We start from the raw sequence: 23,777 nt of genomic DNA on the forward strand, positions 1-23,777 counted from the left end.
CTGGAATGCTTTCCAGATTATGAAGTATCTGTTGTATTTCAACCAACCAGTAGCCAATTTATTCTCTATCTGCTGCTGTTCCGGAAGAATCCAGCGAAACAAAACATTTTTGGGCATGCTGCCCTCTCCCTCCCGGGACCTTTACAGAATTCCAGATCAGATGAAAGGGAGAGACAGCTCTTCCTCCCTACAGCAAACACAATGGATTCATAGGTGGCAGCAGCAGGAGGAGGAACAGCAGGAAGGGAGAGGCCTTTACTGAGATGTGATATTAGAATCCACTCATTAGCACAGGACTTTTCAGATTATTGGCAAGGTTTGGTTGGGATTAACTGTGTGGGCATTATAAAGGAGATCTTTGTTGAGAGGGAACTAGTGGAAGTTTATTTACATGGGCATTTAATGTTGCTGTTTGCTTTGTTGAAGTAAGGAAAGGTGTGTGTGGGGGGGTTAATAGCGGAGATTCTTTTCTTTAAAAAAAGAAAAGGAGTACTTGTGGCACCTTAGAGACTAACCAATTTATTTGAGCATGAGCTTTCGTGAGCTACAGCTTTTGTTTTGGGAGAGGTTTAATGGCTGTGTAGCTTCTCTTTGTGTTGGGGAAGGAAGTTTAATGACTCCCTCCCCAACTCCAGAGTTAATTTCTTACGTTTGGTCAGTTTAGAGTAGACTGTAAGCTCTTCTGGGTAGGGACTATGTCTTAAATTTGTTTAATGTACTTTATAAACAGCCATGTACATTGATGGCCTGGTATACAAATAAAAGAAAAATACACACAGAGTATTTGTTCTATAAGGTTCTAACCAGTCAAGATGCTCAATTTTCACCTTCCAACCCTCCCCCCCACCCCCCGCAAACAGGTGGCATTAGCATGTAGTAGAGTGAGCAACCAATACGCTCAAGTTGGCTAGCTAACTTGTGGCATCATGGTTTTGCTGCAATCAAAAAGGTAGGATGCCAGCTACATCAGACTATTCTTGCTGGAATACTTGACAGTGGTTAAGTAGGCCTTCAACTGATTGGCTTGCCAAGTGCAGCACTGACCTCAAAAGCAAGTTTTAATATCCCAGAATGGTCTACCAGTAAGAGAATGCTGGAAGTCAGAATTGTGCAGTGGATTTCACAACACTTCCCTGCATTATTAGTCTTAAAACTTAACCTGCTAGTTTACTGACTTCACACCTAGAGATTCACTGTAGGTTAAATTCTAACCAGGCATTATCCAAGGTTTCTCTTATTTCAGCCATGCTTGGCACAAGGACCTGCTATAGTAGTAACTGTTACTGCATCAATGAAATATAATCTAATACAGCATATGCATTGTGAAGGTAAGATTGAAATCATTTCCTTGCTCAAATAGCTGAGTTTTAAAAGCAGCTAGAAAACATATTCAAAGTAGTCCCTAGGGCTTTTCCAGAAGAATTCAACAGTGTTCAAACCGAAGCATGTTTAGTCTCAAAAAGAAGTTTTGGACAGCAATTGCATCTGAACATTTCACAACATTTCCCCGCAAAATCATTATCATCTAAAAACTTACGTTTTATACCAAGAAGTCTAAAAACCAAGAATGTCCAGCCACTTTGAAATGAAAAGATGGAAAATTGTGACTTTCTGGGATAAAACCTTGAAGTACAACAGCAGTTCAAGATTATACCTAAATTTGAGCAAGACATTCCAGGCTTATTGGTCCTTTCCCTGGACTTTGGGCCAAGTGAGGCTGAATGCAGTATGTATTAACATTAGAGGAAGCCAAGTGATGAAACCATATCATTCACAGTTTTCCATTTTCACTGCTGGACAGATGCAGAGTGGAGAAAAACCCACAACACTCCTATAGCTGGAACAGAGCAGAACCCAAAGTCTCCAGATACTGGCCCTAGTTAATGAGGACTATCGCTGTAAAGTGTTAGGTCTAGGATTTTGGATTGTATCACTTATCACATTCCCAACACCAAGTCATTTTCTTGTTTTGGAAAAGGGGTTAATGCGGGAGCAAAAGATGCAGTGGTTAAAATGACCCAACATCCCCAAAAGAAATGATATGAAGAACAAGGACATTTTGGTTTAAAGTTAGTAGTCAAATTCTCCAAGGACGTCTTTTTTTTTTTTTTTTAAACAAACAGCCAAATGTGTGTTTTTAAACCACCTCCTTGATCTAACACTTAAATCACTGGCATTGTCCAATTTAGTGTTTAATTTTTTCCTGTAACGTCACTTGGTTCTTGGCTACTAACCTTTCATGTTACTCTTGGATTTGTCAGTTTGCTTGCCTGTGGGGGTTTGGGCCTGCTGCCCCTGCCCACTGGAAGAGGCGGCTTGCTGTGCTGCTTTCTGCTTTAACATTGTCCAGTCGAATGTGTAGTCATATTGGTGGTTCAGGGTCCTAGAAGACAGGGAAACACTTACTGCAACGTGACTACCTTACTGTGAATTTCAAGCCAGTCTGCTGAGAAATGAAGCTAGAAGTTAATCTTCAAAGCACTTTACAAAAAACAATGAAGAGCAGTGTACAAATGCTAAATATTACTAACTGAAAGGAATCCTTGGAGTAAGTCAAAGCCATTTGGTAATATCTGCTTCCCTCATTCACACAGATATCTGCATCTGTAGAAGTACTTCTGCACAGCCCAGCTTCTCCTCCTGCCTGCACTGGAGTCATGATTCTTCCTTTATATTGTCTTATAGGAGAGATTTCTGGTGCTACAAATCATCCTACATGAATTTATAAAATTCCAAAGGGCTCAGATTATAGAGGGTCAACACCAACTTCCATTATTTAAAGGCACTTTATAGAGAAAACAGTTGGTCTTATGTTCTTGTTTGCTTCTTTACAGTGTAAAAAGTATTAATGGGTTTTAAAACACCATTCCCTCAAATAAACTTCCAGGACACCACCAGCAGATCTATATGTAGCCCCAATCCTCACCGCACCCAAAAGCTTCCCATCGCTTCTTCTCGTGATCCAAATCCCATAATCCTCTTGCCACTGAGAGTTGCTGGAGATGGTGGGATGTTGGACAATTTCAGCCATTTTGGGGGTTGAGGATGAAGAGGAATCAAAGTCACTGATCTACGTCATCGCCAGGGCGGAACAGATCAAATAGAAAAGATCCTCTTCCTTCACAGCCAGTTTCATATTGTGCCACATTTCCTGGTTTTCTAAAGTTGTAGTTTGCATGCTGTTTCTAATTTTAAATGATTTCTTGAAGTAAACTTAGAAGTTTCCCCATTCCAGGAATTTAAAAAGAAAAAAAAATCTCTAAAGAAGATTCATGAAGCAGTTATTGTTCATTTGAATGCTGATCCGATTAGATTTCTAAATTATGCTATATTTTTAGACTGACCTGAAAAGAATACGGAATAATTGCCTCAGATACATGTAATCCGGTGCCTCTTCAAAGCGAAGGCCACGACAGTAGTTCAGGTACATGGCAAATTCTGCAGGAAATCCCTGTAAGCAACAGCATTAGTCAAACTATGACCCGCAATGAGGAGCCATTTGTAAGGATTCAGAAATCAAAAAGCCATAGCCAATGTTTAAAGGCAGAGTTTAAAAATGGATTTGGGTCTTAGGAGAAGGCAATAACTTAAGTCTCTGTTTTGGCCCCATTTTGCTCAGGATGCTCATCAGATCACTAGACACCCAAGAATATATTCCTTTTCCTGTCTTAATTCACAGGACCTTAATATGATGTATGCAACGTAAAAATAAAGATATATACAAACAGCAGCATTTAATTAAAACTGAAAATATACCAAATGCTTTATTCTTTTATACCTTTCCCCTTTTATTCTAGTTATGCTTAGTTCTTAAAAATCCTTTGCCCCAACAGAAGTGGTTACAGTTCTTCAGAAAACTCAGTTACTTGTACAGGCTATTTTGGGGGTATTCTAAGTAACAGAAGCTACTGCTTAATGCTCCTTGGGACCTAATCATGAAAAAGTCTACTTTGAGAACTGGCATCATAATGTGAATTTCTGCATAATAAGTGCTGCTTAAACGCCCTATTCTTAATAATAAAATAGTTATTTGCATAAACTAATGCTTTAGTGTTGTAAGAAAAAAAGCAAGAGGAGGGAGAATTCAGTGGCAGATACTTGTAAAATTTGTCATCTGTAGGAAGTAGAACTACTTTTCCAACATTCACTATACGGTGATTTGCAGGATTGCAGAGTTAGACCCAAGGGACTCTTGGAGGACACCTAACCAACAACATAACCTTACCCTGGAAATGGGTAAAAAGCAGGCATCTATGCCTTTGCTTTTGATGCCATGAGGTGCTGACATCTGCAGCCCTGGAGAGGGTACAGTGAGTTGGTCCTTTGAAATCCCAGATGACAGTATTGGATAATTGTTTTTCTGCAGTCAGGCCTCTCAAGTGGGATTCCACAGGGGTCCATTCTATTGCTTCTTCTACTCAACAGGTATAGGAGACTATTAGGAAACACAGGCTGCTGAGTGTTCCCTCACAGCACTGGATGAGAGACCTCTGTAGCTTCATCTCATCCAATCTTTCCCGTGATGCAAGTATTCTATTTGTATCTCAATGAAATACTTTGAGAAGAATTTGGACGACACTCAACCCAGATAAACCTGACTGAGTGTTTACATGGTGAGAGCAAGAAGAATTGGCAAAAGTGAAGATTTATATTGTTCAGACCCCCCAAACCGAGGCTATGCCTGCCTTATTTATATTTGCAAATTAAGGATCTTGTTAGATTGCCAGCTGCACCTGCTGTTCAAGTAGCAATGGCTAGCAGGAGAATTCAAGTGAATAGAGAATGCAGTTTATTTAAAGTGCTTTGACCGTGTGTCCAACGCACTGGACATGTCCTTTGAGTCTCTAAGGAATGATGTCATGCGGTGAAATAAAATTATTTCCATTTACTCTTACCTTACACAAAACCTCAACAGGAGTGGACATCTTCTTTTCACTAATCTTTTCATACTTTTGCTTCTTTGTTGCAGCCTGTGGAACATGTGGGTCACAATATAAAAAGATGTTGTGCAACACTGGATTAACAAGGACAGTAGCAAAAAATAAAAATCAAACTGACAGGGAAAGCCCTTTGTCAACCAGAAGTTTTTTTTATGTGAAATCTCCAAGTCCCACATACTTATTGCACAGGGAATGAAGGTCAATCTGGTATTAAGATTTGGACACAGTTTAATACCATTTATTGCAGTCTAAGGCTTCCATCACATGGCACAACTCGTGTCTTTCTAGCTGCTGCTTTTGTCCACTCAGACCCTACTTGAATATCCATTTGCAAAAGTTCCATTAATTCCAATTTCTGAACTCCATTCAACTGCTGCCTCTACTTTTTAGTGAGAAACCATTACATTAGATTGCAGCTGGAAAGTTCTAGCATTTTACCATCAGATTGCCTGTTTAAAAACTTACTGGTTGTGCAGCTATAACGCCCCCTGAACAGCACAATTCCCATATGGGAAAGAAAACTAAAATACAGTAAAGAATAAGTCTACACTATTCAAATCACAAATTCACCATGCTTTTACATGATGACCTCATGTTCTGACATAGGGTAATGCAAATGCACACCTGAGTTAAGCTTTGCGTATGTTTCAATTAAGATAGCCATTCAGCTAACCCACAAACGAGACTTAAATTCTCTTTTTAAAGTTATACTTTCATATCCTACATAGTTACTGAGACTATTAAAATAATCTTTTATATCTAGGTCTCCCTTTCCAAAATGACCTCAGCCTTGGATAGGAAGAGTACTTTTGCAAGGCTGATGTAAGCCACTGTTTAGCATAAATTTAAAAAGTGAAACAATACACACATTTTGCATACTGCATGAGAAAAAGCAGAGGCCTTCTCCTGTCACATCCAGTAAAACTAAACTTGGAAAAGAGCTCTGAGTTAGAACTGCACAGATCATTTTATGCAGGCTAGTAGTCAAGAGCATCCATTACCAGCTCTTACATGTTTAGAGTCTACAGTAAGACTGCAGACTGCATGGCCTACCTTTAATCCTTGCCAAGGCAGGCTGGTTCTGTTAAAATACATCAATACATAGCCTAGAGACTCCATATCATCTCGACGACTGTAGAGAAAAAAAGACAATCTTAAAAACTGCAAATGTTATCAGAACATTAAGATTGCACCATTTAGTGTTCATAAGAATCCTTAAACTAGAAACAGTCTCATGTTTGTTCAAACTATTTCTAACAATGACACAAGGAATCAATGAGCAAAACGGAGAAAAATCTGGGATTAAGCTATGTTTCTCTACAAGTCATTTTAGAGATACTGAAATTTAGGGAAAACATGTAACAATCAGTCTGAAGGCTCCAATGTTACGTAGTTTTTCAAAGCAAGGAAAGCGACTTTCCCATTCAGCTCCTATTGACATTAGTTGCAGTTGTGACTAAACAGCTGCACATCTATGAAAATTTGTTCCCATGGAACTCCAGAAAGCCAAAGTGAAAAATTTGATAACCACAGATGCATTAACTCCTTTTAAGGCCCAGTCAACACTTGATATTCAGGTCAACAAACCTAAATCAGGAGTCTGTAAAATCCACACGAGACTGACGTAGCTATGACGACATAACAGCCAGTGATGTCAACAGAAGAATGCTTCCATCGACCTAATTATGGTCATGTGGGGACAAAATCCCTAATACTCCTTTCCAACAGAGCTATGCCAGTATAGTCTCTGGAGTGTACACACACCTTAAGTAACTCGGGCAGGAAACTGATTTGAATTAGTGCTATTTTAAGAGACTTCTATAGTCTTCCTTATTTACATCTTTGACCTACTTAAAACAGTTTTTCCTTGAACTCTGCTTTTATTATGGGGCTTACTGTAGATTCTGATGTTCAGTTATATCACCATATTTAGACAGGGAGCAGATGTGACTCCTATATTTAAAACACACTTTTAAACCATCAAAAAAGGGGGAAAAAAATGTAAGAGGAAGCTCCAGTGCTATTTGCAGACTGTATTAAGAGCCTGCTGCTGAAACATTGTTTCCACTAGACATGCTCCAGCACCAGTAAGCCGCCTCAGACCGTATCACACCAAACATGCTCCACAGATAACATTTTCCTGAATCATTCTTCTGTGAGAGTATTTAAAGACAGGTGCAATCCACTGCAGTGAGGAGGTATCTACTCCACCAGTCTTCCTTCTTGGCAATGTCCTCTCTGCAATGGCAGGGAAGGCCTCTGCCCTTCTATATGCCAGCCTGCTGATGCTGCCTATTTAACATAGTCTGAACCAACTAGTTGTGTGTCTACCCACAAACCCCAGTTCATCAAACACACCTCCTGCCAGGCTGTTATTCTGCAGGTAAGCTAGATGGAAATGGGTTCCCTCCTTCCGCCCACTAGGGGTTAAAGGGAGAGGGGAGATGAGAGAAAGCTTTTTTTTGGGGGGGGAGGGGGGATTTATTTAATGAGACTGTAGTGAAGGAGCATCTACATAAGTAGATTCCAAAAGAATCCACATGTGCATGTAAGACAACCCTGCCCTGCAGAGCTTACTACCTGAGAGAATACTCCGTGAATGTACTTACAAGGTAGGATGGAAAAAAATGAGGGTGACAGCAGTCAGTCTGTGCAGTTTCCTAGACCACAGTGTGCAAAATGTGCTGGTTCTGAAATCATTTGTTTTTTCCATTTTAAAATAAGCACTAGCAAAGCCCAGTGACCTCATGCATAGACATGATGTGCTTAAGAGCTTATATGGGGGTGGTGGCAGTAGGACTCTGGGGGAGTTTTCTCTGAGCCCAGGCAGTGAGGGGGCAGCATGCACCTTCTCTGTAATTTGTTTTAAATGGATTTTTCAATGCCATAGCAGTACAGTATGAAGCCTGGAATTGACAGTCTTGTACTGACATTTCCTAATAAAGGCTTCATTAGAATCCAAACGCATGTAAGTGGACTCCAGGATATCTGGCTTGTAAAGGATGAGATGATATCACCTTCTGTTATACTAGGTATTTATGTTACTTCAGTAACAGCTGTCACTACACTTGACAGAGCAAACCCTGCAGTAGTCTCAATTTAGTACTGTAACTGATGAAGGGTTCTGCTGTCAAGTTTCAGGTCTCCTCCACCTTCACATGATTTACAGCAGAGGATCACTTAGTGACCTCACTACTGGCTTAGTCTGAATGTTTTAGTAATTCTTAGAGAGGGGTAAAAGAAAGTTTACCATTAAACTAGAATTCCAAATACCAAAATAGAGGATGGGAGAGCTGCCAGACAAACTACTAAAAATAGCCGCAAAGAATGCATAGTCCTTTTTATGATTACTGCCTCTACCTTCAGATCCTGGCTTATCCAAATCTACTTGGGATGCAATGTATCAAAACCTGCGTTAAGAGCATGTGTTCACATCAGAAGTTCTAATGCCCACATTCTCTATTTGCCCCACATGTCTAAGATGTTAGAAAATTGTCTGAGAAGAACCACCATATTTAAATTGCTATTCATGACCACTGCTACACAAAAAAAAGCCATAGAGGAAGGAGGTCAATATGGAAACATATGGACCTTTCCTAAAGTCTATGGTACTAAGCCCTTCCCACATGCTCTGAATAGTCAGTTATAAGTTTTGTTACAACTGATGAGATAAAAATAGCTGCTCAAGCTATGTTTTAATAACGTTCAAGCTCTGACAACAGACCACAGGGAGCAAAAATTCAGGAAAGGCTAACTACTTCAGGATATGACCTATTATGGCTCTAAACTAAGTCCTGCAGCAGGACTGGGATCCCGCAGGACCCACTGAAATAACAGCAGGAGCAGGTAAAATGTACTTTGTTGTGGGTGGAGGTAAAAAGCAAACTGCGATAATCTGAGGGAAAAAGATTTTAAAAAATTTAAATAGAGGTTTTAACACTGAAATTTAAGCGAGGGATCAAAAGAGATTTGATGTCTGTTATAACAGGAGTGAAGTATTTTTTTTACATCGTTTAAGCAAGATTTGTTTCATTCTTTTAGTAGTAAACACTGTCTGAATTCTGTGTGTTCTTCTGAACAGTTAGAGGAGTGAGCACTCTCTCCACTTGATTTCTGGAGGAGTGGAGCTCACGCACACAGAGCAAGTGATGCACTCTGGCTCGAGGTGGTGCGAATCCACCCTTTTGATTAATGAATTTCAATATTTGCTTTGGAGAAGGTGGCTTGCTCTCACCCTTCTAGGGACAGGGATTCTACTAGAACCACAGCCAAGTATGCAAAAGACTAGAACAGAGGAGGAAAGCAGGGGTACCGTGATCCTCATAACCTAACAATTAATGACTGGGGGAAGACAAAGTAAAAATACCAGCACTGAAAGTCAGTATAAAAAGGCCCCTGAAGCCAGTTAAGAGTTTTTCCCATTACTGAAACAAAAAACTGGGCTATGGAAGTGGATCTTTCAAGACCTTTCAAAGTGACAACAACAAATGCCAGCACAATGAAAAAAATTTGTGCTTTGAAATTTTATTCAGCACAAGTGTCTCTTCAGCCTGCAAGACTCACTCTTCAAGGAAGAAAATAAAGCACTTAATTAGCTTTCATACTCTGGCAGAAGCAGGCAGAAAGGTAAATATTTGCCAAGGGATGTGTTCACACATTTGAGCGAAAGTAGTTTAGAGACTTCTGAGTCTTATGAATGAGGTCAGCCATAGCCTTCAGGAGCACTGCAGTAATCCCCTTGAACTCACCTCTGCTCAATGCCAAGATGTGCATTGATACTGGCATATCGAGCTGTGCCAGTGAGATTTTTGTCTTCTCTGTATGGTATGTGTTGCCTTGTCCTGTTGTCCCGGTACTTTTTGGCCAAACCAAAGTCAATAAGGAATAACTTAAAAGAGAAATGAAAGTAGGTTATTTCTTCCAGATACAAGTATGTGGAAACCCCACCCAATATGTACTTTGTTTCATTAGGTCTGTAGTTAAACCAGAGGCAATAGTTTAAAGGAAGCAAAGTAACACTACAGTAAGTCTTACTTGCTCTAACAAGCAAACTCGACGTTTTAATATTCAGTTTTTTTAAGCCTTTCCTTTTCCAGGTGGGAGGGACTAGATTGTGCTACTCAACTCAAAGGTTTAGTCTTAAACATACTTTACTACTGTTCTAATCTGTATTATACTAAGGTTATGTCTACACTGTCCTACAGTTTGGACTATAGGGGAGTGGACAGTGCACACTGTAACTCCCTTGTACAGATGCTGTGGGTGTGAACTAAAAGGTTCTTACTTTGCATTCATGTAGTTCTCTTCGAAGAGGATTACATTAATGCACACTAAGAACCTTTTAGTTGGTGTCAGCAGTGGCCACACGGAGGCGTCACAGAAGAGCACCCTGACACGCATGGCTATTCACACCCCTGTAGTGCAAACTGTGGGGCAGTATAGGCAAGCCCTTACTCAAGATCTGTGATGTGATTATTAGTTAGGAAGGGAAATGAAAATATGGTATGGCTATATGCATCGCAAAAATGTTTTTATCTGAAGCAATTTTGCACTACATACATTTAGATATTCACTTAATGGCAGCTCAGCAACTTAAACCCTTCAATTGTTTTGATGTGCTAGCATTTGTGCATTTTAATAGTCAAAGATCATTTTGCATAGCATAAAAGGCCAACTTCAATAGCAATGAGATATATTGCTTTCAGCCATACACCCATATTTTTAAGCTACTGATTAGAAGTCAGCAAGCTAAGTACCACAGAAGCATGAGATGCTTTTATTAAATCCAGCTGACTATATTCACATAGCCAAGCAGCTCTAGCCTAGTAAAAGGATCAGATTAAGATTTATTTCTACAGAGCCCATGTCAACTAAACCTCCCTAACTATCAAACTTAAATAGGAAGTATGTTTAACTGGATTCCAGTTAGTGTGGTAACAGTTATTGTATTTTTTTGTGGCAAAACTTCAGGCAGAATTTGGCAGCGAAGAATGAGACTGAGGTATGTAAAAAAAGTGTTTTCAGTTATAGATCTGGAATATTACTCTTCTGTCTCAGTGCTGAACAATTAAATCTGTTCCTTTCTTTCCTTTAAGATACTCAGATAATTTTTTAGCTGAACCTTCAAGTTTCAGCCTGATAACATGTGACACCCCACTGCCATAGATTAGATCCAGAGGCCAACAGAAGATTGGGGTCTCAGTCCATACATATGACAAAGGATTGAAGTGGCTGAGTGTCAGGCTATTAAGGGGGCTTTTGCGACTCCTATATAATTCGCAAGAGAACCACATTCAGGGTCTTAAGTTCAAAAGATTATTCCAGGTAACTAAGATAGAGGACATGGCTCTTAAATTCACTCAACAAGTGGGAAGGAAAAGACTGAAGGATAGTTTTACCCTAGTGTAAGGAGAGAGGGCTGCCTTTGGTACATCTAGGGTGGTAACACAAATTAAATCAACAATTCTACTGTGCGAAGAAGCTTCACTCTAGGGTGGCTGGCTGGCTGATTTGTTAACTATAGTTTCTTCTGGAGAGCAATCATCAAATTCAGAGTACTCTTTAGCAGCCTGAAGACATGCGTTAAGTTGGCAGGGATAAGGGGTAATGTTTAATGCTGAACAACTTGGGGACATTCTGACATAATTTATACTTGTTTTATATTTAAGACCATGATCTTAAGAACTTGCTTTCACACAAATCTGCATGGAAATTTTTTCTTCCTTTTCTCTTGAGGGAAAGCTTTGCCTTACTGAAATTTCTTCCAGTAATTTGGGTTGCTGTTATTTCATGTTCCACCAGATGAAGCCACTGCCAGTCTCAAAAAAATCTCTATTCTTAAGCACACAACACAACTACTGGTAGAGACAACACCCCACAGGCTGAGCAGAAATCTCAAATTCTTAGAACTACTGGGACAATTTAATAAGTCCTAAAGTAGATGCTGTAAGGTTACACTTGTATTAGCATGCTACAAGTGCTACCTACCTTTGACATAGGAAAAACTAAGTGCTGATGTAAATTTATAGCTGGCCTCCACACAGAAAGACGGCTCCCATCCACTGTTCAAAGTTTAAAGCTTTGTGATCACATGACAACCACCAATATGATGCTTTGATCACAAAAGCTGTTTGTTAGAGTGCCCCCTTCCAGCAACAAATACAAGTATTTTATGTCTCAAATAAAATAAGTATTTTATTCCTCAGTGACTACATACATTCACTTAGTCAGAACATTTAAACTACACAAGGAATTTACAAAGTACTGGAAATACTTCAAAGTCTCAGCTGATATGACAGGCACTTTTGTAATCCTTGGGGTCTGCCATTAATCGCAAGTGCAGGAAGAAACACAGCCTCATGATATTGATCACAATAAAAGGTATAGCCACACACAGCAACAGTCTTTATAGTTCTTTAGGCAAATTCTGTATTTTTTCCTGGAGTTTTGTTCCACATGGCATTTTAAAGCCTACCTGCTGCTGCTTCTTAAAAAAAGAACAAGCAAAACAAAAAAAAAAAACAACAACAACAAAAACAAAACAAAAAACCCACACTTAGTTGCAGGAATTTTGTGATACTCCATGCTTCCTGCTACAACTCTTATAGACCTGCTTAAATGCATATTGGGCTGATACGGCTGTTGTTCCCTACTCATATTTAAAATTTACAGACAGCAATTATTTAAAAATGACCTAATCCAGTGATGTATAGTCCTGTTTTACACTGATCAAGTAACTGGAATCTGTTATATTCCACTAACTTTTCCCCCCCTCAGGAATTTAACCTAGTCTCCAGGAGTGGGACAGCAAGTTCAGCCACCTCCCTTCTAGACTACTATGGGTTCAATGGAGTAAAGGAGTATCTCTCAGTGTAGGAGGCTGGGATCTCTTCAGAACACCCTCTGACCCAATTTTAACAGGGACAGACTCTTCCATCAGATGCCAGTCAGCACTAACAGAAGAGCCATCATAGAAACAAGTTCAATAGCACCTTGATTTGATTTGAGGTAGAAGGGCAGGGCAGCTGCAGATGTAGAATAAAGATTGCCTTGACTGACATGTTTTCAGAACTAGATTCCTAATATCTGTCAGTGAGGTGCAGCATATGTACTACAGAACAACTACAAGCAGTGAAGACTACTGCTTCCGCAAGCCACATACCAGAATAGTACGCCTTACCAACCCAGGAGTTGCTTTCTGATCAATTTCCATTTAGTTTCAACTGCATGGTTAGAAATAGGCACAAGACTTGCTTTCCCTTTCCAACCATGTCCTCTCTCCTAGCAGCAAGGAACCCTACACTTAAGATTTGAAAGCAACAGGCAACGGGATTATCCAAGAGACAGGTTTATCAGGGTAGCCTCATTTTATGAGCACAGTCTTAAGTCATGAGTGACCTCACACCACCATTTGAAATGGATTTACCAAGCAAGAACTGCATGGGAAGGGAGACTGACTGAGGTGATCAACAGGATTTCCCCATATCTGAATGCATTCAGATACACAGCATGCACCCTGCTTAGTGGGCATGTGTACAGCCCTATGCAGCAAGTCTGGCTGCTACGTTGCTACCACTTTGAAGGGGTAACCTAGACACATCAGGACATGCAACGAATTGCACTAAAGTTTTATATACCAAACTAAAAACTAATTTCTGCATTTGACTATGAGGCATGTACATATAACCCATTTCACATTTAAGTTTACAGAAAACACTTTACAGTTTAGACAAGTGCCACAGGGAAACATCTTAGAAATGTTACATGTTTGCCAAGTATGTCTGAATAATGCCAACATAAGAGGTGCTTTTGCAAGGTCTACATTGTCCAGAAACAAAAAACAAAACAAAAAAATAAATAAAGCACATGAATTTGGGGTTGAGGTTGGAATAGGAGACAGTTTCAGACCTGGTTTAATCCTGAGAAAGATGGGTCCTGAGAAGTACTAACAGTCATGCTTCTTTTCCTCTTCCCCACTGGAGATTCTAAACACTGAACAAACAATAGAGGGTGGCAGTGCATCAAACAGTATTGCTTACATTGCAACAATGGCCGGCGCAGACAGGCAACACCGAGGCGTTAGAGAAAGAACAGGGTAGCCAAATGCCATCCTTCTTCCACCAAGCACTGTAGTTTTCCAAAATAGTTAATTTTTTTTTTTTAAAGAGAATTTTGAAAAATGTGGCAAGATAATTTTTGAATACGAGCCACTCCATAATGGCACTGCCTTAAACAGGGATAGCAATGGTGACATTTGGCTCTATCAAAAAAGGAAATTGAAGCTTTGCTTACAAAAAGCATTCTTTGGTACCACAAACTGCCCTTCCCCAAAAGACATTAAGAAAAAGTAAATCTTCAGTAAGGAAGAGGTAGAAGGCATTTAGTCACCTTAAAGTTTACTTTCATAAGCATGCAGGGCTAATTTCTAGCAGAGCTGAAAGTTTACCTTTTAAGGTAGGAACAAATTACTCCCAAATATCAAATTGAGAATAATTTAAAAATTGATCACAAATTTAAATTGTGACTACATTTAAAAAAAATATATTGTTTATAATTGACAGGAAGCTACTGGAACAAGATTACCATGGTACCCTAGTCTTTTTGTGACTGGCATGTCCTCAAGGAGTACGTACAAAACTATTAAATACGTAGCTGCACTTAGCTACAAAGAAAAGGAACAAAACAGTGTATTATATCTGGAAGCAAATGTTTCTAAAATGGAGCAGCCATTAGTCCAAAACTGAAACAAAATGTCCCTTTTCAATTTGGCTTAGGTAAAGCAACAATTTTACATTCTTACATCAAAGACTATTTAATAAAACTCATGCCCGCAACAAAGAGTGTTTGCCACTATTTCATTGTGTGGCTCCCTAACACAAATAGCAAGTGGCATTGACTAAAAATTCATGGTCTGCAGACAATTTAGGTTTTCCACTCAGCTGATGTGACTAACATGCTCATCTAATAAAACGAGCACAGCAGTATTTTCTAGGCCATTATTCCATATCAAGGTAAAACAAGGAGCTACAATGCCAACCCAGCATGACTGTGCAAAAGTGTGGGAAAACGGCCAAAAACGAAAGAAGTTGGAAATCAGAGACTGAAACTAGTAAAAAAAAATTAAAACAAGCTATTTTAATTTTTTATAATTATATTGCCAGGTCTTGCCAGAGAATTAAAGAACCTGACTGCTTTATAGCAGAGAAAAATAGAGCTCTATAGAGTAAAAGTATGAAACTTGGGAATGAGCAAGGTTTAACAGCAACAGGATTACATGAAGACTTTACCTTTCAATTGGACTGTTACAAAAAGATTTTCCAACAAAAACAGTTAATCTAAATGTTCATTGTGCACTGCACCCCTTCAGACAGAACTCTGATGTTTCTCATGTTAGCAACCAATTTTGTTTCTAATGTTAATGGCTTCAAGTTGGCATTCATACAGGCAAACAAAGGTAAACATTTTATAGCTAATAGTGCCCAAAGATAGTAAACATCCTCAGATAGCATATAAAGAACATAAGTGGGAATCTTGCTTCCAATAAAAAGCTTAATTATGTACGTTTGTCCTGAAGTTAAAAATTTCTATTAAATAGCATGCTTACTGCATTGCCAATGCTGCCTGTCTGCCCGAGCTCAACATAAACAATTGAGAATGAAACATTTCACTCAACAGAACTAGTCACTGAAAACAGTATTTCTCTATGCAAAGTTTCCAACTGGAAGCATGCATGTCTGGCTAAGTTAACCCCCCTACCCCCCCAAGTTTAAAGTTAGCAACTAGAAGTCCTCCCAATTTAACTTAAAGTATTTAAGATCCAGTAAGGTCAGTTTTGGTGTGTGATCTTTAAGCATTCAACTAATCTACATTTTAGTACTTCTCCAACTTGAAAGGTTTGCAGAAATTCAGTTACAAACACAGTTTAAGTCAACAATGCTACCATCTATATAGGCTGACAGTTATTTTTGTATGCATAATCCTGAAGATTGAAGGTTTCATTACCAATCATTGCAAACTTTAACACCTTGGTGACAGGTAGGTCAGGAGCTCCTACACTGGTGCAAATACATTTTGCATCAAGATATCAGTCCTGGAGCCAAGAGTTAAGACTTGATTTTAACATTACGGAAAAAAATTATGCTATTCGGATATTCACTAACTTTGAATAATGAAACACCATAGTTGGACAGAAAATGTTTAGGTAATCAAATTAGTTTACACTTCAGATTTTTATGTTTAAAAACAATCCTGTCATTAAATCCTCCTTGTGGGGTGGGTCAAAGGCCCACATGTTCATGCTACTGCATTTAGCAATACACGTAAGGAAATCCCACCACCTGGCATCAAAGAATTAAACTGATTTAGTCTCTTTGGCATATCTGTTTCAGCAATGACAAACAGTTATCGCAAGCTGAATAGCTTTTTTCAAAATCTGAAGTTTATCAGTACCATTCTTAGAGGCATTACCCTCCTTGTTCTTACATGCAAAGAGCATTAGACTAACCTTATTACAGTGACGCCCGATACCCATTAGGAAGTTATCTGGTTTAATGTCTCTGTGTATAAAATTCTTTGTGTGCACATATTCAATTCTACTGATCATCTGTAAATAAGAAAAAAAATAATCAGAATTTAACATTAGAAAGAGAAAGCTAAAGATCAAAGATATTAGAAAAAAGTCCAGTGGTTTAGTTCAAGTTCATTTTCCTTACTAATGAATTAATTATAAATTGAGTATTTAACCAAGTACATTTTAACAAATAATCACAAAATAGATTTGTCAAGTGACGCGACAAACAGTTTGATGAAAATAATCACTGGTCTGTCATCACTTGACCAATACTACAGGTCTTCAGTGTAAAAGCCTCCAACTGTTTCACAACTGATTTATTCACGAATTTAAAAAAACCAAACTAACTAAAGTTACTTTGTTTACTACAGGACTGTTTTAGAATCTTTTCCTGATATTGTCCGACTAGGAACTAACTCATTAACAGTTGGTTACTCCACATATGCCTTTTAGCTATTCTGGTTATCTTAATTTGCTGGACAATAATATTATAGCATTAGGAAGGTCTACATTATGGGGACTATTGTGGTATAGCTACAACACCATCACTATGCTGGCATAACCCCATATAGCAATGGAAGGTGTTTTTCCTGTCACTGTCGGACCACCTCCCAAGCAATGGGAGCTAAGTCAATGGAAGCGTTCTTCCATCAACCTGGATGCACCTACCCTAGAGGGTTAGTTTGGCATAGCTATGATGCTCAGGCATGTGGATTTTTTCACACCCACGAGTGCGAAAGCTATATTGATTAAGCGTAGACCAGGCCTTAGTGAATTACAAGTGTCAATACCGTAGCATCTCTCTAAGCTAGTAGCAATCCTAGTGGACTCTGTCCCAGTGGCCACCTTTAAACTTACTGTACTAAAGTTCCTATCCAGCAGTGCGTTTGAAGGCATTCCTATTGTCCCACAGATACTCAGGTTTTGATTCTTTGAGAATAACCTTTTGTTTTACAACATTTAAAGATGCTACTACCACAGCAGCCAAGAGTGGTTCTCCCTCTGAAGTGAGCATCAGTGACTAAAAGCAGCTGAGAACAAGGACAGTTGACACCTATCTCCACTCAGAAATGCTCTACCCTTCCTTGGCTGACAGCCTGGGATTTCATGACCATTTGGCAAAGTGACAGTTACTACTAACATCAGTTGGATAATCTTGGATAATTTTCAATACAAGTTTTAAACTCACCTATATTTAGGTCCATCTAACCCTGGCACTCAGGGCATGAAATTTTTCACAGCCCTGAGTGACTTAGCTAGATGGTTCTAATTTTTAAGTGTAGACCAAGCCCTAGATTCTATGATGGAATATTTCACGCCTAAATAGAGAAGCAAGCGAAGATAAGGCATTTCTAAGGCACTCACCACTAAATATGTAAACTCAACTCTAGAGATTTGAATTAAGAGATAGAAGTTTGGCATCCCCATGTTTGTCACTAAAGGACAGCAGACATCCCAAAACCATTCAAATTTGAGAAGACTAGAAGTCAGGATATCAAGGATGTAACAGGTACACACTGACGTGCAGTGGCAGAGCTCGACGGAGAAGTCTATATACAGCCTGCCAACAACATGCTTGGCTGAAGCCTATTGGAGTGCTTCATTTAATCAAATTAACCCAAAATGCTGAGGATTGCTTTTTACCATTACCAGTACTTGACATCTGTGATGTAAGTAAAATAAAATTAAGAGCATGACTTTATAAAGCATTAACACTAGCATGAGAATACTAATATTTGTGTTACATTCTGAGTTCTCTACAATGCTAATCTTATGCTCTGCTATACCACAAAACTGCCACGAACACTGTTCCTATTTTTTGCTTCTATGCGAGTCAAATAGTCACTTGAGTATACAGAGTACCGGGTTGCACACATTCTGACATACTTAAAAGGAACATTATTTGCTTCATTTTCCTTACAACGCAAATTTAAGTTTCACATACCTGGTCTGCTAACATAAGTACTGTTTTCATTGTGAACCTGCGGGAACAGAAGTTGAAGAGGTCTTCAAGGCTGGGTCCCAGAAGATCCATAACTAGAACATTATAGTCTTTCTCTTGACCATACCACCTGCAATGACACAGAGATGTTTAAGTTATTCTGTTTAAGATAATACTACAGATTGTTAGTTTAACAGTGAGGTAGCCAGTTAATATTTAAATTTTAGAAGATGCCAAGTAGTACTATGTTTTCCCACTTCAAAATAACAATTGATATTGTTGATGCATAAATGCAATTAACTAGACTGTTTTACAAAATGTTCAGTATTTATAAGCAAGCCCTGGCTACCATTAGATATGGAGTTTTTTTGGGACAGTAATTTACTTTGATGTAGATTAGTGGCAATGATGCACTTCTTTTATAATATTCATTTTGTTTAGGTCTTAATTGGATCAGCCCCATTTTGTTCTTCCTGCCATTGATTTCCAGAAAGCAATTCAAAATGCTGGCCTTTAACGATGTTAACTCCCATTCTCTTATTAACCACCAAAAGCACTGACTAAAAACAACCCACTGGCAGTTGGCCTTTACAAGCTGAATAGTTTAATTTTTTTATTATTATTGATTATTATTAAATAGAATACCTTTTTGTAAAGCAAGCAGCAACAGAAAGCTCTATAGCAACTTACTGAGTCACCCTACTTTCTGGAAAAGCACTCAACTTTCATAGGACATTGAGCAAAAAGGTTTTGTTTGTATTTTAATAAGGTGTGCCTTCAATTTTCACTTCAAACAAAGGAGTGTCAAGTTTCCACCTGCAACTCTCCCATCCCTCTTAGTCTTCAACTCGATGTCTGCCACTTTCTGACAGAAGAACATTTGAAAAATACCAGTGTACCAAATTAAAAATGACAGAGCAAAGCAGAGGTAGCTGTATGAACGGTAAGGTTCAAACCATGTTTGGACTGGCACCTTTCAAAGGTATCACCTCATTTCCGGTGTTGCTTCTTGTTGTTTCCAGTTTCACCCCAGAGAAAGTTCACATATAAGCAGTCTTTCCAGAGGAGAGTTGTACAGTTTTTTTCAAGCTATGACTTTTTTTCACTAGATAACAACAGGGCAAGGAAGTTAGACTCCCTCACTACACATTCATCCAGGTTTTTATTGGCAGCCATCTTTCCAGCATTTGAGCACCCAGTAGATACATTCTGTTCTAGTAGAAGAAGCTGATAGAAAATCTAGCGAGAGATCCTTGCTATACTTAAGACAAAACTAAGATTTTACTAAAAGTAGGAGTTTAAAATTCCAAAAGCAGATATCTAAAGGCACTGTTAAAATAGAATACTAAATTACTTTACTCTGGACCAGGCAGATCTTGCAAGCCACCAGAGTGTCTAATCTCACAATTCTGAGCAAGGACATCGAGAAATAGTAAGGAACGACTTACAAAAAGCATATCTATCCTTTCAGCACCAAGGGAAGATCTCTTCGCATCCACAGTATTCCTGCTAATGTGTCTATGGTATTTCACGCCATTGCATACTATTATCCTACCAGATATAATAGTGGTTGATGGGAGCACTTAAAAATAATTCCAATTCTTCCCTTCAGAATGCTCAGTATGGCAATGGGCTCATCTACATTGAGAGTGCTCAACTGCGAAGTCCCACAAATCTTAATACTTCCCTTCCATCAGGGATAACATCTTTTTGAGGGGAACGGAAGAGAGGAAAGAAGGAGTGACAACCACCACTGCTTTCTCTCCAGTTCAAATAGCACCTCTCCAAATAATTCCTCTGCCTAACCAAGATAATTGGTTGGATGAAAGTCAGGAAAAGGGACATGCTTTAAAAAGTTCTTATCAGGATTCAGCAGTTTACAGCACATATGTCCTCCTTGCTCATTACTGCTTGACAAAATGGTCATGACAAAAACCCTCTGCCATTGACTAGCCAGAGGTTGCACCTCATCTTCTCAAAGATGGACCTAGCTACAGTAATCGTACTTTTGGGACCTTCAGCCTTGACTACTGGAACTCTGTACCTAGGTCTTTCAATGGACATACAGTCAGACACTGGAAACTTCAGTTATACAAAGCGAAGAAAATAAGATTAACTTTTCTGGGATCTGACTAATATGGCCCTTGCCATAGCATTAGTAATAAATACCCCCCAAAATAAAGGTAGGTGAACAGAGTACTAGATCAAGTTCTGACTTAAGCCCCAACTACCATATGTCTGTACAACTCCCGTAGCAAATACCCACTTAAGGAGAGGACTCTAGGAAAGTAAGTTATCACAGATTGATCTGTCCTCATCAATATTGACTCCATCAACCCAGATCATGTGTTTCAGTACAGCCAAATGCATGGTCCTACATCTAGGAACCAAGTTCAGGCCATGCTAACAGGCTGGGGGCTATATCCTGGGAAGCAGAGTCTGAAGAGGACTTTAGGGGTTGTGGTAGGTAACCAACTGAATACAGGCTACCAGTGTGATGCTACAGCTAAAGAGGGCCAACATGAATAGGAGGATTAAGGAGGCACTGTATATGACACTGATGAGACCACTACCAGGCAGGTGTCAACACTTTGAAAGGACTTAGACAGGAGCCACAAGAATGATTCAACATCAGAAAAACATGCCATACAGTGAGGCTGGAAGTGTAACTTATAGTTTATGGAACAGAAGGTTGAAAGACAAACTGATCACATTCTTAAAATACATACACAGGGAGAAGATGTAAGAGGCTCTTTAGTCTAGAGCAGCAGTTTTCAAACTGTGGGTCGGGATCACAAAGTGGGTCAAGACCCCGTTTTAATGGGGTTGCCAAGGATTGGCATTAGTCTTGCTGGGGCCCAGGGCTGAAGTTCAAGCACTCCAGCCCCGAGTGTGTGTGGGGGTAGCTTCAAGTTACATGCCGCCTGCCTGGGGCTGAAGGGATTGGCCATTGACACCCCCTGCCCTCCCTCAAGAGCAGTGGAGCTCTGGCTTTGGTCCTGGCCCCCCTGCCCAGGGCAGCAGGGCCTAGGCTTCGGCTTCAGTTCCCCGACCTGGGGTCATGTAGCAATTTTTGTCAGAAGTGAGTCGTGGTGAAATGAAGTTTAAGAACCCTTGGTCTAGAGACTTCATAAAGAAATCTAATGGTTGGACGTTGACTTTACAACAAAAAAAAAATGAGTTGTGATATAAGGCACAAATTTGTTATAATGGAAGTAATTAGCCACTGGAATACTTTACTACAGGATGTGGTTGATTCACAATGAACACAGGTCTACGTCAATACTGGATGTATGGAAGGTAAGCTCTAGATCAACTACAGGCTATTGGGTTCAATGTAGAAATTACTGAGTATGCCAACCACTAAGAGCCTATACAAGCTGGCATCCTAATAGTAATGAACCACCTATATTACCTAGGCAAATCACTCAAATTTGGCATGTTACCTAGACACATCTACACCATAAAGTTTAAAGCAGAGCAAAGGCACTCCTGAGCAGTGAACAACTGGACTGACATGAAGGAGAGATCAGTTTGGCTTGGGACCAACTATCTTGTCTTATAATGAAACTTGAAATTACTTTTCAAAGAATCCTTTAGTTGTACAACAATTTCAGGCACTCTGAGTCCATCTGTTCTTTGGCATAGAAGCTTCTGAACCAGTTATTCATGATGGTCTTATGAAGATATAGTAAAAAGCTCAATTAGCCATTAGACCAGGGGTCAGCAACCTTTCAGAAGTGGTGTGCAGTCTTCATGTATTCACTTAAATTTAAGGTTTCACGTGCCAGTAATACATTTTAAATGTTTTTTTAGAAGGTCTCTCTCTCTATAAGTCTATATATTATATAACTAAACTATTGCCATAGGTAAAGTAAACAAGGTTTTCAAAACGTTTAAGAAGCTTCATTTAAAATTAAATTAAAATGTAGATCTTATGCTGCTGGCCCGCTCAGCCCGCTGCCAACCTGGGGTTCCCCTAGGCCAGCAGCAGACTGAGTGGGGCCTGCAGCCAAGACCCTGGCTGGCAGGAGCCGGTGGACGGAACCCCAGACCGGCAGCAGGTTGAGCGGGGCTGGGACCCCAGACCGGCAGTGGGCTGAGCGGCTCAGCCCGCTGCCAGTCTGGGGTTCCGTCCGCCGGCTCCTGCCAGCCAGGGTCCTGGCTGCCGGCCCCACTCAGCCCGCTGCTGGTCTGGGATCCTGGCCCTGCCTACATAGAGTGGGTACTACCTTCTCCCTGGTTCTAGCCCATTCTCTTCCTCTCTTTCTGCACTGAGCTGTGGGTGGGAGTGCACTGAGCACAGGGCTGGGGGTAAAGGAGCAGGCTGGGGGTTGGGGTGTAGGGTCTGGCCATGAGCTAGAATGAGGGAGGGGGCTCAAGGTTGGGGCAGGAGGGTTGGGTGTGGAGTGCTTAGCAGGGCAGCTCTCATTTGGTGCTAGGGGTGCAGGTGGGAATGTGTTTGTGTGTGTGTGTGTGTGTGTGGGGGGGGAGGTTTGCAGGAGCTCCCGTTTGGTGCTTGGGGTGGTGGTGGGAATGTGGAGGGTGCAAGAGTCAGGGCATGGGGTGTGGGAGGGGCTGGGTATGTGTGGGGGCTGCAGGAGTCAGGGCAGGGGTCGGGGTGCTTAGGGGTCAGGGCAGAGGGCTGGGGGTGTGGGCTAGGGTCCTGGGGGTGCTCCCAGCCCTCTGCTCAGAGCAGCTCATGGCAGGGGCTGGAGGGGATATGTCCTGATTCCACCCCCCCTTCCCCAAGACCACGTTGCCACCTCTTCTCCACCTCCTCCCCGGAGCAGCAAGCACACTGCCACTGCGGCTCCCAGCTCTGCTTCTCCCTCTCCCTCACAAGGGCCATCAGCTGATCAGCGGCAGGGAGGGAGAGGAGGAGGGGCAGGAACCCAGCACACCAATGGAAGAGGGGGGGACTTTGCCTGCCCTGCAGCCGGCAGAACCAAGCTTCTTCACCCTGCCCCCGCAGGGGGGCGGAGAAGAGCAGGCCGGGGCGGGCAGGATTTTTAATGGCACGCTGCTTCCTGCCAGGATCCTGGTCACCAGCCCAGCTCAGCCAGCTGCTGGCCTGGGTTCGGCAGCGGGCTGAGTGGGGCCAGCAGCTGGGACCTGGCAGGCAGCAGCGTGCCATTAAAAATTGGCACGCGTGCCATAGGTTGCCGACCCCTGCATTAGACCTTAAATTCTTTACTGGAACTCTTGGACGGGTCCACTTTCTAAACTTTAAGTAGAGTTCTTGATGTCAAATTTTTTCACCTACTTCAGGACAGAAAGTAGGACCAGAAGAAACCCAGACAACACCATAGCCAGCACTATACAG

At 40.6% G+C, this 23,777-nt stretch overlaps 1 protein-coding gene across 4 annotated transcripts in view; it reads right to left on the reverse strand.

Annotated features, from left to right (window-relative positions):
* CSNK1A1 (casein kinase 1 alpha 1) overlaps positions 1–23,777 on the reverse strand; it is a 54,981-nt gene that overhangs the window by 16,021 nt on the left and 15,183 nt on the right. Inside the window, exons 3-10 of one of the 4 annotated variants that reach the window (XM_048859621.2) lie at positions 18,455–18,581; positions 16,444–16,542; positions 13,848–13,931; positions 9,689–9,828; positions 5,994–6,072; positions 4,896–4,970; positions 3,345–3,451; positions 2,271–2,383 (exon numbers count right to left, since the gene is read on the reverse strand). In XM_048859621.2, coding sequence (XP_048715578.1) covers positions 2,271–2,383; positions 3,345–3,451; positions 4,896–4,970; positions 5,994–6,072; positions 9,689–9,828; positions 13,848–13,931; positions 16,444–16,542; positions 18,455–18,581 — 824 coding nt within the window. Of the gene's footprint in view, positions 1–2,229; positions 2,384–3,344; positions 3,452–4,895; positions 4,971–5,993; positions 6,073–9,688; positions 9,829–13,847; positions 13,932–16,443; positions 16,543–18,454; positions 18,582–23,777 lie in introns of those variants that run through there. The other 3 variants (XM_048859618.2, XM_048859619.2, XM_075131351.1) reach the window with 3 other exon arrangements.

The sequence above is a fragment of the Caretta caretta genome, chromosome 8, assembly GCF_965140235.1.
Source record: "Caretta caretta isolate rCarCar2 chromosome 8, rCarCar1.hap1, whole genome shotgun sequence".
NCBI lineage: Eukaryota > Metazoa > Chordata > Testudines > Cheloniidae > Caretta > Caretta caretta.